Here is a 19,338-nt window from a genome sequence, read left to right as displayed (position 1 = left end):
AGAAAATTATATTTAAACAAAGAGACTGCATGCAAGAATCAAATAAAGATGAGTTTGAACAACTTCTACTCATAAAGATTTTGATGAATTTTTTTTCTTTTAGTCACTTTTACACCTTACAGTCACTGGATTTTGTGTGTGTTGCTATATCCTATTTTGCTGATATTACTCAGCTGTAGTAGAGTTTCTCATATTTGGAGCCTCCTGTTTCCCACTCTCTAATGCATCCACAATATTTATCAATATATGTGGTTTGGAACTGAAAAGCTTATGAAGTATCTCATATTAACTCTACAATTTTTTAAACCTTTCAAGAGATGACACGAATAAGGAAGAAGATGAAGATGAAGAAGAAGCAGAGGAGGAGGAAGAGGAGGAGGAGGAAGAAGACAACAATAACAATGAGGAAGAAGAGTTTGAATGCTATCCACCAGGCATGAAAGTCCAAGTGCGGTATGGCAGAGGGAAAAATCAAAAAATGTATGAAGCTAGTATTAAAGATTCTGACATCGAAGGTGGAGAAGTCCTTTACTTGGTGCACTACTGTGGATGGAACGTGAGGTAACTTGAGTTTTAGTTAGTGATTACTTCTTGAATTACTTCTCAAATACACTTATGAATTTTAAAAACTAAATTAATAGACATCTGGAGTCCTAAACTTTCAGTATTGGTGTTCTGTGAAGGTCGTTGTACTGCATGAAACTTAGATTTTTAACACTATATAAATACAGGGCTTTAGTTACTTTGAAAATCATCTTAAAATCACTTGTTCAAAGAAGGCTTCATTTGTTCCCCATCTTACTTTTAGATCTTCCCATGCAAGTGATACATCTCTCTTTTCAGGTTCCTCCTCTGGCTCTCTTAAGCCGATTTTCTCTGATTCAGTGTTTGAGTAGTGCATTTAGCTGAGGGAGCTCACTCTTGTCAGGGAAGCACAGCAACAGCACCCTGTTGCTGGTGTACAGGATATTTAACTGGAAAACAACAAGATTCTTAGTGGCAAATAAGTGCACAGCAAGTAACTGCATTTCATCTGATCTTATATCTATCCTCCCTACCCCACCTCCTCCCCAGCCAGACTCTTCTTAGCCTAGTGGCTTCTTATGCTTTCTTTAATACAAGTGGGAGCATATGGGGTGTTTTGTCTTCAGTCTAGCATTAATAGAAATAAGTTGAAGTATTTCTGTTGCTATTTCGGACATTGTTTTTGCTAATTAAAACTTGAAGCAACTTTGAAAACAATGGAGAAAACTAAAATTTTTTAGCGTCTTATAAATATATCTGCTCCTTTCCTCAGTTTCCATGTAATTGCTCATTGTCCTTAAATATTATCTTTTAAACTTTATTACTGTCTGTAAAAAAAAACCCTACAAGTCTGAGACAAGTCTGAGGTACTTTTTTCTTATTTTTCCTTTTCTGGGAAAGCTGAGGTTCTCATAACCTTCATCTGTCATCCTGCCGGCCAAGAGGGCAGGACAAATGCCATTTATTCAGTTCTAGCAAGATCTGCTAGCAAAGGTTACAGAGAAGTGCAGTGCTTCTGTTGCTGCCTTGAATTCACCTCCTTGCATCAAGGCCTGGTGATTTCCAGGTGCTGCTGCCGAGGAGGAATCTTGCTCTTGCCAGTTTTGGTACCGATCTTCTGTAGAATTTTGATCTACATTGATCTACAGGAATAGGATCTGACATAAACTGTCCTCAGGCAACATCTGTGAGCATAGTGGGCTGTGAAGTCACGAGATGAGGGGAGATGCAGCCTGCTCAAGGTGGGAGCTGGGGTGTGACTTGCGTTCTGGTCCAGTTCTTATTGAGGAGGACTCCCTTGGAGTGCAGTTTGCCGAAATTTTCATCCTACTCACTGAAGACTACTGTGTGTACCATTCCAAGAGGTTTCTTGCTTTTAAACTCTTGTTTTGGAATTCATGTGTAAGCATAGAAGTTATTTTTCTTTGGAGCAAATATCATGCTGTTATCCGTGCTGTGAGGTGAGATGATGAGAATTTTACTTGAGCAGTTCTGCTTCAAATCTGAAGAAATGAGAAGTCAGAAATGAGTCTTCTTCACCTTGGAGATTCCAGCACCCCAGTTCTTAAAGGAGAAATCAAGATTCTAATTTTTTAACGCTGCATTTTAAGCAAATCTGCAGATTGATGTCAGAGGCATTATTTCTGTGACTAGGATATGTTTGACAATAAAAGCACTTTCAGTTAACGTGAACTCATTTGAGAAGTAAGGAGTGTTGATTGTTTGGTCTTTCTGGCAGCAGGACTTGAGTTTATATTTTTACCTGGTTTTCAAAAGAGCCCTTTGAAAAGGTCTGGGGGGGATAGGATTCCTCACTGAAAAATACATGAGTGATTGAGGTTTAGCTATGGGACTGTGCATGGACTCTGCTAAATGTGGTCAATTCTTTTTCATACATGTAAAATTACTTAAATTTATGGATTTGACAGAGTGTGTAAGCTTTAGCCAGCATCTAAACACTTTGACAGTTTAGTATTGTGAGGATTAGTCTTGTAGGCTGTAACAGCTTGATTTGGCTTTCAGTAAGTGACAACCTGGAAAAGCAACTGCCTTAGCTGGGTAGGAAGCAATTCCCTCCTCTCCTTATTCATTGTTGATTACTTAGCAGGGACAAATACTCTGTGTACAGTAAGGGGATGTACTGAACTAGGATTTGCTCATCATCCAGAGTTTTTTTAATTCTGTCATTCTTCTGCTCCTTAAAGCTGAATTTCCTGTTTCCCCTTTTGGTCAGGTATGCCATTTAATGGCCTGTTCTTTAAACTCATAAGTTGGAGCAGAAATCCTAAATAGCTACTAATGTTTCTTATCACAAGGTAATTTCAGTATCAGTCTGGAATTCAGAATAACTGTTTGTGTGGGCATGCTCACATTCCTTAGGGTACTTGGAATGATGGTGGGTAAACTTGATACTCATCCTCATTAGTTGGGTTTTTTAGTTGGGTTTTTTTTAAATGCTCTGGAACAGTGACATTAAGAACTGTAGAACTTTTTTTTTAAGAGTAAATAGAAAGTGGAGAAGCTGTACAGTATTATGCTAAAGGATCTTGTTGTTACCTTCTGAGATTCAGGTGATGTGTGTGCCTGATAAAGGTCTCTGAATGGTAGTGTTCAGTGGACTTGTAGTCAAAGGGAATGGTAGAAATCTCTACCCTCTTAGAGGGACCTGTTTATGTTACCACATATTACCAGAAAAATCAGAGAAATACAGAGAAACTTCTGACAGAACAGTGATGTTCTGAATTACGTGTAATACGTATTTGCTTTATATGTAACTTAAACTTCTTTGGGGCTTATGGTGCCAGTTCCTTCTGTTGTAATTTTAATCTTCAGCTCCCAGTGCAAAGAACAGTTCATTGTGTGTTTGAGGTGACTTTCTTCTGCAGTGTATTCCCAGTAATTAGAGGGTGCATATTTAAAAAGCATTTAGATTGATGAAACTGTGTGTCATTATGGTACAATATCACAAGACATGTTATTCTTGAATGTTTCAAATGTTTAAAGCCAAAACTTATTATTTTCAACACTTCTTTCCTTCAGAAATCTGCATGTGAAAATACTGATTTCTGTCTAAGTTTGTTGAAAGATTATTTCATAAACAAATTTTCTACTTTGCTGTCAACCACTGAAATTAAATGTGCAGCAAAATTTCTGGTCTTGGAGAGTAATGAGGGGCAAGGAAGGGATTATTAAAAAAAAAAAAAAAAACGAAAAAGGAATTAGGCAAGCTAGAATCACCATCTAATATCTCAGTATTTGAGTATCAGACTAGTTTTTCTCCTTTCTTTGATCACAGAAAAAAAAAAAATAGTTCTCCCCTTTTAGCAGCTACAGATAGTGTACCGGACATTTTCAGTGAATTTGCCAAGACTTGCTATCTTGTTGAGGTCACTTGTCCTTCTGAGAAAAGGGCTACCTTTGCTACTATAATTCTAGTCTGGACACGTGTGCTTTCTTCCTTGTTTCTCCTCTAGTACTGGTGTGGAAGATCAACTGTGCAGCCTCTGAGTGTGTGTTGTGGTGCATTTTATCTTGCAAGTAGTGCCTGTGAATGTAACAGTATCAGTACATACTCTGATGCAAGGTGCTCTTCCTTGTCTTCATTTTGGTAAGGCAAGGGGATTTTCTTTATGAAAGCATTCCAGGATTTCATATGAAGCCTGGTTTAAAAAAATAAGTAAACAATAATTCCTTATTAAATCCCCCGTCTTGATTTTCAAAGACATCTGTGTCACCTCTTTTAGGAGCAGCTCCCCATATTTTCTCCTTCCTCCCCACTCTCATCTGCTCACTTTAGGGTGGTGAGGCAAGTACATGTGAAAGACAGCACTGCAGTAAAACAACCCAGGTTCTCTGAAAGTACATGCTTCTTGTAATGAGAGCTGAAGAACTTCTTTGCTAATATTTTTGGGTTAATTTTGTTTTGTGAACAGACTGTCCAAAGTAAGATTAGTGATGAAGTAAGTGTTCATATGTTAGCAGGTGCAGTTCTGAAAAGAGGCTCAAGTCTGAGTCACACACACCATTTTAGATGCAGCTTTCAGGGTGCTTCTCCTTGCAGGGGAGGAGAATGTAATTTAGGGTCAGGTTGTCAGCTGTGGCTTGGAATGTATCTTTTTTGCAGGATCTGTTTGAGCCTGGGGTCCAGTTTAGGTTTAGACAAACCATATGTATCTGATATGTGAGTAGTGAAAGGAGCTGTGTGATGCAAAAGTGTGAAGTGTGGGGCAGCTGAGTCCCTGGAGAAGATGGGAGATTTCTGTGGCCTCCTTGCAGGGTCTGCCTGCTGGTTTGGGTGCAGTCAGGAGTAAAGCAGGATGGGCTCTGGCCAGCAACTGTGACTGTCACACATTGGTGTTTCAATTTGTGCTGCTTGAGATGAGGGCTGCATGACCACTGTTTCTAGTCTGTGATGTTTAGGACTCTGTGGCATGGAGAGCTGTTCTCTTCAGATGCTGCACTTCTCTCCTTTGGTTCAGTGTGCCCCCATGTCTGTCAGCTCTTGCCCCAGCAGGCACTGCAGTTGCTGTGAATCTCAGACAGTGTGGGCTGTGCACAGACTTTGCATAGGAGGAAGATTAATTTCTTATTGGAGATGCATAAGAATGAGTGAATACAAATTTGGTATTCTAGCAATGTGGCTGAGGCAGAAAGGACACTGTCAGAATCCTCACTTTTCACCATGTGTTTGTCAGGTCCTAGTGCTGTTTTCCTGCATGTATTTAGATCTAATAAAAGACTCCTGCATTTCTCTGGGTCACAAAGTCCATTTGGCAGCCACTTCATGGTATTCCTTGGGCAAAACATGTCTTCGTCTTGAAGAAGGATTGCTTCAAATAAGATTTCCCAGTCTCACAGAATATGGGTTTTTTCCATATGAGCAAGTACTCTGCAGAATTGTATTTCAGTTTTGAACCTGTTTACTGACATTTCACCTGCTAATGACAGTGTAACAGTACAATGGCAGTGGTGTCTGCAGCAGTGTAGACAGTCGTGGTGTATCACAGTCTGCATGGTCTGCTGTGAGATTTTGTGGTTTTTATTGTCACCTGGAGCTGAAAAAGCAGAAAAAATTTGTTTTGGAAAGCTGTGTTTCAGACTGCTGCTATTTCATTTTTCACCCATTATTATGCCACATTTAAGTTAGTAGAATACAGTATTTACCTTCTGAAATCTCTTGTATAGATCATAACTTATGTAGGAAAGCATGTTGGAAACTTGCATGTTTCTCCCTAAATATCTTTAATTTATGTCAATACTGTGAATATAATTGACAGTGGTTGCAAAGAAGCTGAATTAGGACTGTGTCAGTAGTCATATATCAAAATTATGATCAAGTAAGCCCAGCTGGAAAACCAGCATGGTGATTGTGCTCAACTCCGTCTTGTACGAGTTTTGGGGTTTTTAAAGTTGATTTTTTCCCCTCTATTTTTAGGTTTACCTAGGAGGATCAAAATTTGTTTATATGTACATTCAGGTCAAAGTTAATACCAACTAATTTTTAATTGAACTGTTTGTTATGCATATGGTTCTTGATTTTACAGTTTAAGTAGTAAAGCAGCTTATTGTTATCAGGAGGAAAAAAAATATTTAAATGACTCTTGACTTTTTCAGAAATACACAATCTGGCAAGCCCAGTACCATAGTTACAGTCTATTCTTACTAAGAATGTACTTCTTTGGTCTTGGATTTGTACTTAACAGGTCCAGTCTTGAATAACAAGATGCCTGTTGTTAATATATTGGTGCTATTTAGTATATTTTTGTCTTGCATCACTCTGATGCTAAGTGGAAACCTTTAACAGAAAGGGAACTGAAAAATGTCCCTGTGAAGTCAGTGACTCAAAGCTGGTGACTCCAAAGTATTACTCACTCCAGATAACTTTTTGCAGTCACTCAGGATCAAAAGAGTTTATTTTTATTAACTGGTCACATTTTATGTAGTTGAAAGGACTTATTTTGTTATTTTATTTTATTGTTGTTTATTTCATTGTTAAGGTTTTACAGTGTGTAAATAGGAATATACCTTTTAGAGGTCAGTACAGATTTCTCATTCAGCTAGTTTTTTTACCTGCATACATGGATTTCTGCTGTTCTGTGCAGACTGGAAAATAGGTTTTGCATTTACCCCTCAGTGTAAAAAGACATTAATGCTCTGAACCTTAGCTGAAACTTCACAGACTTGAGAATTCCACAAATTACTTGATTCAAATTCCAATTCTGTTTTTATATAGCTGCTAATTCTGTTTTTCCTCAGTTAAATTTCTACTGTGATGTGATTATCTGCTTAAAATGATAAATGTGTATGATTTCCTTTTCTCTTTAGGTATGATGAGTGGATAAAGGCAGACAAGATAGTGAGACCAGCTGACAAAAATGTACCAAAAATTAAGCATCGAAAGAAAATAAAGGTAGTTTTTCTCCCTTTTTTCTCTTGTTGCTCCCTGTGTTAGTTTGATACATAGTTAAGTAATCCTCGCCTCCCTTCCTGACCTTTTGATTGGCCTACAAATGCTTATCAGGCAAAGCAACTTGATAGCCTTTTAAACATGGATGTCTTTTCATCATGAATTTGGCTTTGCTCCTTGAGGTGAGGAGGGGAAGCTTCCTTTCCTTCTTTCCTGAATTTTTAATTAAATGTACAGAAATCAAATGAGGAGGATACAGATTATTGTCAGTGTTGGGAGCCAGCTTGAGGGGGGTGAAATTTGAGATCTCTCTGATTCTGCAGTGCCAATCTATGGACTAATCCATGTGCATGGGACTCTATAATTTTATTGCCAAGATTTTTTTCAAAATGTATTCTTCCACAACTGATATTTAAGCTTAGATGATGACATATTTCTTGGACAGTGGGCTGCAAGGAAGCTTTTCCTTCTGCCACTGCTGAGCCTGGCATGCTGCAGTGCCACTTCTCCTCAAGCACTAGTTGTGTTTGTTTTCCCATTTGTTTTATTGTTGACAAAGTCCCTGTCTTCAGTAGAAAGGTCTTGGCATGAAGTGTAGGAAGGTATTTGTAGTCCTTGAAACAAAGAGGAGAGCTTTCCTCTACAGATTGAATGTTTAAGATAACTGTAAGCATGATTTAATTGTAATCCATTATAAGATGTGTGCTCCAATCAGAAGAGTTTTTGTATCTTTTTTTCACCTAGAATAAAACTGATAGAGAGAAGGAAGAGAAGTATTCTCCTAAACCTTGCAAATTGCGACGTTTGTCAAAACCCCCCTTTCACACCAGCACCTCACCAGAGACTGGGTCCAAACTTGACAGCACTGAAGCCAAAAATACTGAACAAGCTCCAGTTAAATCAATAGAAATTACTTCTATCATTAATGGACTACAAGGTACTGTACTTTAAAGCTTTTTCTAATTCTGTAAATGGCCTTTAAACAGGAGTAAATGACACAACATAGAATAACTGATGCAACTAAATGCTTGAGTCTGTGTGGCTAATTATACCATCATCTTCAGAAATAACCCGTGGACAAAAGCAGTGTTGGAAGTTTCTGTGAATTCAGTGTGTTAATGGCCATTACATTTTGTGTAGCCATCCTTTTTTTTGTTTGTTTGTTTGATATAGAGCTTTTTGCTTCCTATCTAACTTTTAAATGTTTAATTTTGATTTACCTAAGCTATAGTACCCATTATTCATATCTGCGTGTCTGTTGCTAGCACTGTGTTTCCCTGCCCACTCATTTACAGCAGCATTTTAATACCTACTTCCATCTCTTCATTCTTAGTTTAGAGCATGCTTCCAGAGAAGGAAATCATGTATGGTATAGGTAGTTTGAGTAACCACAAACTTTTGTGGAAGCTGTGTGTATGTAATTATCATTCCAACTTATTTGAACTTGGCTGACACTGGCCACTGAGTTCCAAAACTGTTGGTAGAATAACAATCAACATAATCCATAATGCTTAATTTCCTTAGGAAATGAGAAACAAAAACCAATTAGTGATGATACTATTAGTGTGATAATTAATCTGTAATTAACTTTACAAATCAAGGAGTTATATATATATATATATATTTGAGCCAATTCCTGAGTTTCTCCTTGAATCTGTATCTTTTTGCGCTGGATGAGATTGCTGTTGATACCTTTGGGATTATATATCTTTGTTCTTCTCTCAGTTTCTTTGTTGCTGACCCTGAATTTTCTTGCAGTTGTCCTACATTCTTCTTGTCCGTTTGTTTCCCTAAGTGCCTTTCTTTATTGCTTTCACTTCCTTTTTTCCAGGCTGATGATCAGATTGTTTGGTTGGTTTGTTAGACAGTATCCAGTGTGTTTGGTGTTGTTCTGTCCTTTAGACTCTGGATTTTCCAGGGAAAATGATGTCTGTGTTGTGAGCTTTGGAAAAAAGGCAGATAAAGGTAGTATTTTTCACCCATAAGAAATATGTAAGGGCATCTTCAGTTACTGGTTTGGGTGCAGAAGTTCGTATTTTATGGATTAATGCACTCTATACTTTCTCTACCTGTTCAGAAATTCCTGGAGATGTATAACAGAGAATCTTCCTAGTTTCTAATCTAGCCATTATACCATGAGTTATTGAACTCTTCAGGAAGTACCATTTAAGAGAGAGAGTGCTAGATCTCTGTAGCATGTCTTCATATCTGTACAGTTTTCTTTAGTTGTTTTTTTTGTTTTGTGTTTCTCAGTAATTCTTTGTAATCAGAATCAAGGCAAACTTTTCTTGTTTTGTTTTTGTTTTGTTTGGATTTATTTTTAATTAGCTTCTGAAAGTTCTGATGACAGTGAGCAAGAAGATGACCAAAGTGCCCCGAATGTTCATGCCGATGGCAAGGAGGACTCTCAGCCCGAGGCCGTGAGCCAAGATAAAAATGAACTCCGTCTGAAAGAACAGAGCGGTTCATCCCTCCCAGAAGAAACTAAAGCTCTTACAGATGCAGTGCTGCCCAAGTCTGTGTCCAAGTCTCCTGAAAGATTGCGGAAAGAGATGGAAGAGTTATCTGAAGTTAGTGACTCCGATGGAGAAGATGAAGCCACAAAGAAGAGAAAGGATGGAAAGAAGGAGATGGTGGATAAAACAGCAAAACCACAAGTGAAGCGTGGTAAGCGAAGACACTGTGTTGCAGAGGAATCCTTAAAGACCGTGTCACCTAACAGAAAGGATGAGAAGTCCAAAAACAAAGACTCCCTTAGTTTAGAAAACAGCAGTAACAGCTCCTCAGACGAAGATGAGGAAGACAAATCTAAACTGAAAATCGCTCCAACGAAAAAGTACAATGGACTAGAGGAGAAAAGGAAATCGTTACGGACAAGTACTTTCTACTCCGGATTTTCTGAAGTGGGAGAGAAAAGAATAAAGCTTCTAAACAACTCTGATGAAAGACTTCAGAACACCAGAGCAAAGGATCGAAAAGATGTGTGGTCAAGTATCCAAGGGCAGTGGCCAAAGAAGACGCTGAAGGAGCTGTTCTCAGACTCTGACACTGAGGCTGCTGCTTCTCCTCCACACGCTGCTCCCGAGGATGCTGTGAGAGAGGAGCAACTGCAGACTCTTGCAGAAGAAGGCATTTCTTTGCCTAACTGTGAACTTGAAAAGTCTTTGCCAGCAAGTGTGGATGTTAAACCTGTTGAGGAAAAACCGACTGAAGTGGGTGAGAAGAAGGTTGAATTTCCAAGCAGCGGCAGCAATTCCGTGCTAAATACGCCTCCTACAACTCCTGAGTCACCTTCCTCTGTAACTGTGACAGAGTCCAGTAGACATCAGTCCAGTGTCACTGTCTCTGAGACGCTGCCACCGAATCAAGAAGAGATACGAAGCATCAAAAGTGAAACAGATAGCACAATAGAGGTGGACAGTGTGGCAGGGGAGCTGCAGGACCTCCAGTCTGAGGGAAATATTTCTCCAACAGGTTTTGATGCCAGCGTCAGCTCCAGTAGTAGTAATCAACCAGAGCCAGAGCATGCTGAAAAAGGTAAAGGAAAGGGTAAACAGAGCTGTCTCCAACCTAACCAGCTCTTATTTCTAACATTGCTGATGTGTTTTCATTCTGTTTTGATTATGGTGCAGGGAAGTTAGTTGTTGCAGGAAGTAGTAGCCTGCTGTCCATTTCAGATGTGTGGAAATGGCATAATCATCTCGTGAGTAAAATGTAATCTGCCAGCAAGTTTATTGGCTTTTTGTTTGAAATTGTGATGGTTTCACCAAGGGGCAAAGGATAAAAGAATGAAGTTTATACTGGATATGGTAAAAAAGCCCAAAGCAAGCTGTAATACCTTGTGTAAGGAACACTTACTGTAGCAAGATGGAAGCAGTTTCAGCACTGTCCTTAGAAGCATGAGATGCTTTTCTTGCATAAAATTTGATTCTCTGTAAGTTGTTTGTTTTGGGGGAGAAAGCCCTCTTGCTGCTAGGGTGCTTAGGCAGTCATTTCTAATTTGTATTTTTCTAGAACATTAACTTCGTAAGATTCAAGTCAAGCTGATAAAAGCATTGACCTTTTCAGCTATATTTCACTTTCATATGTGATTTTTTGGATTGAAGTTCCTTTCCTGAAACCACTAGAGAGTGGAGGACAATAAAAACTTGTGCCCATGATGTCACTTTACTGCTGCCTGCTTTTTAACTGCTTGCAAGGCAAGATCCAAAAGCTTTTTCCTGAAAGTGACTGGCTGTTTTGCAGTTCATCAAAAGTGCAGCTACTTTCACTGTGTCACAGTGGCTAAAAATTATGAACACAGGAAGGAAATACATTTTGTGTACAAACCTGAGACAGAAGTGGGTTTTTTTAGCTCAGTGGATTTTGGCTAGCAATTAGCTATTTTTTTTTTTCCAAATGCCCTTAAATTTGTGTTACCTTCAGTGTTCTGTTGGAAATGATCTTCTGAAAGTACACAACAAAATGTGTTTCCTTAAAGGGGAGAGTTTGGAAGAGGTCAGTGTGTACCTCTCTATAAATACACCTGTGTTGCTTTGCTAATTAAAGCTGTGTAGGTTTAGAACTTAAGTTGCTTGGGGTTTTTTATATTGCCACTTGAAAGAAGTTTACAAGATTGTAAAAGAGTATTTTGAAATGCATTTGACCTAAAGTTCCTCTCTGATTTTGTCAGCATGTTGCCTGTTTCAGAAAATTAGGTTCCTTAATTTAAATTTTTTATTCAAGGGGTCATTTTTAATCTGTAAGTCACATGGTTGTGAAACAATGTTTGAAGAAGTTCTAAAACACTCTCTTTTATTAGATGTACTATAATCCTTCCATGTTCCTTTTTAACTTTTTCCTGTTGTAGTCCCAAAAAACAGTAGAATTTTTCCCTTGTTTGCCTTTCTTTTCTTGTTTTTTTTTTTTTTTTTTTTTTTTAACATGATCTAAGATCTTATTTAACACCTTCAGTCAATGTAATTACTGATCACAGATTATGGCTTTGGTTTTTTTTCTCACATCTTTCAAGTACAGCAAACTTATAAAAACATTTTTTTGTCCCAGTAGGCCTTGATAACTTTTTTAATAAATGTATTCTTATTTAATTTACAGTATTAAAAACTAGTAAACCCATGTGGTTCAAAAGAAATTCTGGTGATGCATAGGGGAAAGTAATTTGGAATCATCATACCTGTGCACTCTCTGCAAAGAAACTTCGTCTGCCTTCCATTGTCCTTCACCTCCTCTTGTCAGTATAAGTACAAGACTGAGCTGCATTAAGCATAGGCAGGAACAGTTGCATTGTTGTCTACAAACTTAAGCTTTGAAGTGTTCTGTGGGAGGAGTGCAAGTATTTATTTAATTCTGTTTCTTTTTTTTTCTTTTCCCAATTATAGTCTGTACAGGCCAAAAAAGACTTAAAGATGCTCAGGGAGGAGGCAGCTCCTCAAAAAAGCAGAAAAGAAGCCACAAAACACCTGTGAGCAGCAAAAAGAAGAGTAAAACTAGTAAGTACAGCTTAGTGTGAAATAAAAGGTGTTAAAGTAGCGTGTCATTTGTTCAGCTGATTGTAGGAGATGAAGTCAGTTAATAAAGAATGCATTAGGACAAAATGTTCTCATCAGGGAATTCTTAACACTGTTTAAATGAAGAAACTGCTCTACCTAAACACCAGAGTGGTTTTAAATGACTTGTATTATTTCTGGGCTATTTCTAAGAGCTCCTTAATATTTTGTAATTCAGGAAAAAAAAGAAGAGTGAGTATTTTACACATGGTAGAATTGGGACAGGTATCTCTGTATCATGACAGCTGGCTGCTTTAGAGGGGAGACTGGGACCTGAAGGAAATTATACTCTGTATTTCCTGCAAGATGAGATTTTGGAGGTTAATTTCTCTACCCTGTAGCAAATGAGAGAATAATTCCAGAAGAATAGAGATTGTTGTTTTCTTCCTGTGCTGTCTGTTACATCTACAGTAAAAAATGCAGCTTTTGCAGTTTTTTGTTGTTGTAGAAGCTAATTGGAATAGAAACTACAGGTACTGGGTAAGGGCAGCTTAATAAAACCAGAGGTGTATTAGGGGTTGTATGCACAGGTGTTTGGGAGACAACAAGATCAATTACTGCTTCATTTCACTGTTAATAAAAAAATACCAGGAAACAGCTAGAGATTGAAGCCTGGAAGGATAACTGTAAAAAATGGAGTTAAAGAAAGGATAAAAAGCATATGCCATGCCTTTTATTCCTCTCTCTCCCCCAGTTTCCCTTCCCTCTTTCCATTAACAGCTTTTGCTAAAAGTCTTGCTAGTCTGGTATTTGCTTCCACCCTACCTGTCTTTCATGTTCATTGATCTCCTCTTCATATTTTCTCATCCTTTTTAATTCCATTTTACTGGTCTCCTCCTTTCATAATCCTTATTCCTACCCTCACCCCAGAAATTAAAGTAACCAAACAAACTGAATTTGCAGAACCAATACACCATTTTAAGCCTTGCCTTTATTCCCTTGGATTTGGTGAATTTACCCCTTTTTCTCAACCTCTGTCTTCATCAGTATGTGATACTTCAAAGCCACTACCATGTAGTCATTGGTGTGTGCTCTTTTTGTTAAGACTTCAGGCACTACTGGATGTAATAAGGAAAATGAATAGACAAAATGTGATTCAGCTGAAGGAAAAAAAAAGCTTTTGGCAAAATTCCAGAGCATCTGTTAACCTGCTTGTGTGGCAGCTTCAGCTTTTGCCTTTGCATTAAACTATTGAATTCAGGGTGCCCTCGATGCAGGGAGTGATTGGCATCTGACTCCACTGATTCAGAAAGCTGAACAATTGCTTTATTAAAACTCTATTATATTACATTAATACTACATTATATTAAAGAGATACTATACTACAAAGAATACTAAAGAATACTAAAGAAAACTCGTGACTGTCTCGAGACAGGCAAGACACAGCTTTGAGTGATTGGCCAAGGAAACAAAACAATCCTCAGCAGAGTCCAATTGACAAATCACTTCAGGTAAACAATCTCCCTAACACATTCCACATGTGCAAAACAACAGGAGCAGTAGTAGAGATAAGAATTGTTTTCTCCTCTCTGTGCTTCTCTAGGAAAAAACCTGAGAGAATTATCTCTCTGTTCAGAGAATGTAAATGCCACATTAAACCAACACCAACAAGCAGCTGGCCAAGCTCTTTCACACTACATGTCTTGGATATTCAGCTGCTCCTGTGTATATCACCAGATCATAAAGGCCAAAAGGTTCAGGGCTTATTTTGTCGTCACCTGGGGCAGATACAACTGAGGCATACATTTTTCTTAATAAATATAAATTCAATGTTTTTTTTATAAACAACTCTTAACAGTGGACGTTCTGCAGATTTCCTAGGCATTTTATTCCACTGCTTTGCTAGACTTGTGTTAAATTACAGTTGCTTGTGCCTGCTTTCACCTTAGTTTTATTTTAGTAATGCTAAAAAACTTCAGCCTTTCAATCATTACTCATAAACCTTGTCTTTTAGATAGATTATTTTGTTACTCCCCTTTAAATGATTTGATTAAAAACCTGTGTTCAGTTTGGCCTGTTGCTTTAAAGTTTTTTCAGCATGAGGTAAAGTTCTTCTATTTTGGGTCAGCAAAAGATATTTTTTCAAAATGAAAAAATTGTATCATCATGTCTGAGAAATTTGTAGAGTACATCACAGATGTTCATATTATTGATAGTGATTTTAGTAGAGGAAAATGAACATAAAGGTTACATAAGGCTAAGAAAAAGCTGTGTTTGCTCTGATTTCTGCTATATGTGTCCTAAAAATACAGTCAAATTCTGTTTGTAACTGTTAGCTCTAAAATGGGATAGAAGTTTATATATTGAATACCGCATTAGAAGTTGATGTCAGAAAGAGGTAAACTGGAGATGGGCCATAACAATCAGTCTTGTGAACTCCTAGAAAAAGTACAGCCCCATGAGCAGGCAGATGTGGTTCATTTTGTCCCCATTATATACCTGGTTGTGCTTCAGTGATGCAAAGAGCATCAAGCCAAGCTGCCACACCAGGATGGATTCTGTTGTTTTAAAGTAAAGGATTTGGGTCAAATAAATTCCCATTGTATGAAAATCAGCACAGAGATTGCTTCTGGCAAGCTTTAGTTTGGGCTTTGTTTTGTAACAATATCTTTTTGTTTCTTCAGCAAACAGCAGCGACAGTGATGAATTATCTGCTGGTGAAAGTGTGTCCAAGTCCCAGTCAGCAAAATCAGTTTCTGCTGGTATGAAATCTCACCAAACCAAATCACTCACAAGAACACAGTCTCCAGGAAAATGTGGTAAAAATGGAGAGAAGGAGTCTGATCTCAAAGAACAGAATAATCGTTTGCCCAAAGTTTACAAGTGGAGCTTTCAGATGTGTAAGTATTTTCTTGAAAACATACCTAGTTCTAGTTCAGACACTTGGGTGATTGATACGTAATTTTTCCCCATCCATTTTGCATTATTGAACCAGCACATGTTTGCTATTTCTAGGATTAAGAATTTCCACTCTGTTTCAGTCAAGCTACTGGTCCAGCTAGGGGTGAGCAGTGTGGAAGGGATCCTGCGTAATCCTATATGACCCTATCTGTCTGCCTGTCTGAAAAACAGATCAGTGGCTTATCAATTCCCTCATATTAGTGCAGCTTACCAATTGAATCTGACTTTGCTGTTTTGGGTTTTTTTTTTTAAATTTCCTCGTCGGCCCTGAATGTCAGCATTAGTCTCCTTCTAAACGTATTTTTCCCAGTTTGTTCTTCACAATCAAGTTGCATTCTAGTGCTCTTCAGGAGTATGTAATGTAAAAGGTCTTTGTTGTCACTTACTGCCCTGTTGAGATTCATTGAGCACTTTCCTGGTGCAGCACATCTGAGGGGCTTTTGCTCCTTCCTTTGTTTTTACCTTGGCTACACTCCACATGCTGAAGTTGCTTGGCAGAAGTTGGTCTATGGAGTGCTCTTTGACACATTTCCTGCTGTAGCTGAATCAGACACTTGAGCTTTCCTCATTTTCCCACAGTCTAACATAGTTGTGACTTTGGGTCCTTTAGTGCTGCCTTCATTACAGATTGATGTGTAGTGCATTTTGCACCTCACAGTAGTTCAAATGATTCTTAAATGCTTTTGAATGGAGTGTGTCCTGTGTGGCTTCCCTGGACTGAGCCAGGGGTTTCTCCTGCCTGTGCTGCCCACTGCTGTGTGCCATGCTGTGGAAATCTCCCAGCTGGAGACAGCCAGAGGGGCAGCTCCTATGCTGGCCATGTCCAGCATGGTTGTCCTGTATGGTTCTTCCTTATGGCATGTATGACAGGGGCTCCACCAGAACCGCCCCACAGCTGTGCACGTTGCTGTTGTAACCTGCTTGTTTTGTACCAAGACAAGTCAGGCCAGGCTGACCTTCCCAGTGTTTCAGGCCAAGCTGAGCCTCCAGCAAGGACTGAAAGCAGCATGCTCAAAGCTAGTTTTTTGCCCTGATGTTTTCATCCCTTGTCTTATTTTTTTTTATCCTTTTCCTCCTGATGGGGAAGGCAATGCATCTTCTTCCTCTCCCAGTTCCTTAAAAAGTCCCCAAAAAGCGTATGGCGGTATCTTGCAAAGAATCATAAAAAGTGAACAAATTTGGGGTGATAAAGAGCAGCTGCTGCTGCTGTTGTTTCTTAGCTTTGCTGTCTGCTAGCCCAAAGCACATCACTGTTATTGGAGTATCTTCCACTTCACTGACATCCAGAAGTGTTAGGAAATGCTTCAATACAATAATTAACAGAGATTGTTTCACTTGCAGCTGACTTGGAAAATCTGACTAGTGCTGAGCGCATAACAGTTCTCCAAGAAAAATTGCAAGAAATCAGGAAACATTACCTGTCCTTGAAATCTGAGGTGGCTTCCATTGACCGAAGAAGAAAGCGCTTAAAGAAAAAAGAGCGGGAAAGTGAGTGCTGGAAACTAAATTCTGCTTTTAGAGGGCTTAATTGCATGTTATGTTAAGGTACTGGGTAATTTGCTGGGAGATGTGTCCTCAGGAGTGTGGTTTTGTTTGGGTTTTGGGAGATGCTGTGTGCAGGTATTTTATGGCTATTAGGAGGATCAGATACCCAGTGACTGTGGAGAGGGAAGAGTGTTACCAAGGTGTGCAATCTGTTGAATGTTCTTGAGGAAGAACCACTTCATACAGGAAAAAATGTACAGAAAATAAACTTTTCTGAGCAGTGAACAAAGGGTATTAATAACTTCTAATTTTTCCTCAAGTTACAGATAAATTTACTGTAGTGTTGCTTGTGGGCCTAGTTAGTGCTTTCCCCTTGGGATAAGGGATTTATTCCATGACTTTAGGGGATACCAGTTAAATTGAGTGCTTGCTACACAAACTAGGCAGTGGAAAAGAAACCAGTCTTTTCCATTGCAAGGCATTGTTTGCTGGAGTCAGTATGTACCAGTGCTTGCTGCTGAGCAGGAAAACATGTTTATTACTTGATTTATGAATCTCTATAACCTGTGTTTTCCTTTTCCTGCACAGGTGCTGCTACTACATCATCTTCCTCCTCATCACCTTCCTCTAGTTCCATTACGGCTGCAGTTATGTTAACGTTAGCAGAACCATCTATGTCAAGTTCATCACAGAATGGAATGTCAGTTGAGTGCAGGTGACAGCAGGACTTGCCAAAGCACTTTGCACTTAATGGCTGCTGAGGGCCACTCTTTTTTTTTTTCCTTTTTTTTTTTTTATACTGCACAGTGGCACAAAATTCAGACAAGCACTATTTTGTATTTAAAGTTGTTTCTTGACAAGCTAACTTTGCACTTAAGTGCACTTTTATGAAGAAAAAGTACAACAAACTGCTTTTCCTCAAGCAATAATTGTTTCCAACTTGTCTGGGAATTGTAAGTCCAGTGACTCGAAGGCCTTCCACTGTGGCAAATGGAGGCTGTTCACTGCCTATAGAGACAGGACAATAAGTATATAGTTGTTGGGGTGATCTAAATCAATGTGGTAAGGCTTACTGTATTCCCTGGTATTTTGTTAAAGCTGGAACATTTGATATTTTTCCATTTATTTATGACAAATATTGAAAATATTTTCATTTGTACAAGCTAATTGTTTTTTAACTGCTAAGTCACCTTATAGTGGCTTTAATTGTATACGTCAAGCACATCTATTCAAAACCTGCAGTTAGTAGGATGTCTGACATCAGTCCTGATAACCAAATATGAGGATTCCTTTTAAAAGACAAAAAAAAAAGACTGACTAATGTTTACAGGTTTGAATTAGGCTTAAGTAGGTTACTCTGGGTTTTAAGAACCCGTTAATTGGAATGAAACTACTGTACTTTGCCATTTTTCTATAAAACAGTATTTTTTTTTAATTTTGATAAAATACATTATGAAAAAGAAAGAAAATGGCTAACAAACTGTATTAAATCTTAATGTATAAAGATTGTATTCAGCCAGTTTAAAGTGTATATTTATTCATAATGGATTATAACAGGTATATTTTTGTGTTTTCTTGTAAATGTTTCTTTTCCCCTTAAAGCAACAAATATTTCATTTGTAATGCTTATTTTATTACGAGCTTCTAGGAGAGGACTTCAAGAGGGAGCAAGGTGTGAGGTTATAATATGTGGTTGCTGATACCAACACTGCCACAAAAGGGTAGTTGTTTTTAAAATGACTAGCTAGCCGAGTGGTAGATGTTTAATTTTTTAAATGCCTTGTACAAATTCCAAAACCAACTTCAAAATATTTTCACTTGTATTGATTTTATGTTGAATGGATCCCAAGCTCTCTCCTGTCAATTCTATACCTTTGTAAGACATTTGTATATTGCGGAAGTGTTCATTCGAGCTATTTAATACCTGGCACTGTTAATACACAGTACTTTATTGTACAGATTGTTTTACTGTTTTAATTGTAGTTCTGTGTACTTCTTTTGCCTGGGGAAATAGGGGCTGGCATGTTTTTCTTTGTTTTCTGGCAATACAACATGTAAGAATTTGAAGCATTTTGTTTGTAGATGCTAGAGTGTCAGAATCCTTTTCATTTGACTTTTCTAAGAAAAGCATTTTCAGTCTTCGTAGTGTGCGCTTAAGGTTATAACTGATTTTATTGAAAATGGTTTCAAAGTATTCAGAATTGTACAGGACTGTAAAAATTTGTTGACAGACATTGAAGGAAAAGCTTATAGAAAAAAGCTATAAAATATATATTAGGTTCTGCAGAAAATGGAGAGTTATGTAATATATTGTACAAATGTAAGCAAAGGCCTCTGAAATAAAATGCCATAGTTTGTGAATCCCTGATTTTGTTTCTAACAGTTAATTTAAGCAACTGTAGCGTGTTCATGAAAGTTGCATCAAGCTGCAGAATCAGTTCAGCAAATGATCTTTGGTACGCTGTAATGGACATA

General features: G+C 38.1%; 1 protein-coding gene across 4 annotated transcripts in view; it reads left to right on the top strand.

The window, feature by feature from the left end:
- ARID4B (AT-rich interaction domain 4B) overlaps positions 1 to 19,224 on the top strand; it is an 88,161-nt gene extending 68,937 nt beyond the window's left edge. For 3 of the 4 annotated variants that reach the window (XM_059467423.1, XM_059467421.1, XM_059467422.1), the window contains exons 17-24: positions 316 to 561; positions 6,850 to 6,934; positions 7,676 to 7,868; positions 9,260 to 10,468; positions 12,310 to 12,420; positions 15,102 to 15,317; positions 16,720 to 16,866; positions 17,452 to 19,224. In XM_059467423.1, the coding sequence (XP_059323406.1) occupies positions 316 to 561; positions 6,850 to 6,934; positions 7,676 to 7,868; positions 9,260 to 10,468; positions 12,310 to 12,420; positions 15,102 to 15,317; positions 16,720 to 16,866; positions 17,452 to 17,582 (2,338 nt within the window). In that variant the 3' untranslated portion in view covers positions 17,583 to 19,224. The remainder of the gene's footprint in view (positions 1 to 315; positions 562 to 6,849; positions 6,935 to 7,675; positions 7,869 to 9,259; positions 10,469 to 12,309; positions 12,421 to 15,101; positions 15,318 to 16,719; positions 16,867 to 17,451) is intronic. The other variant, XM_059467424.1, reaches the window with a different exon arrangement.
- The last annotated feature ends 114 nt before the right edge of the window (positions 19,225 to 19,338 follow it).

Source organism: Ammospiza nelsoni, chromosome 3 (assembly GCF_027579445.1).
Source record: "Ammospiza nelsoni isolate bAmmNel1 chromosome 3, bAmmNel1.pri, whole genome shotgun sequence".
Taxonomy (NCBI): Eukaryota; Metazoa; Chordata; class Aves; order Passeriformes; family Passerellidae; genus Ammospiza; species Ammospiza nelsoni.
The sequence above is the reverse complement of the archived record's forward strand: the minus strand, read 5'-3'. Positions and strand labels throughout refer to the sequence as shown.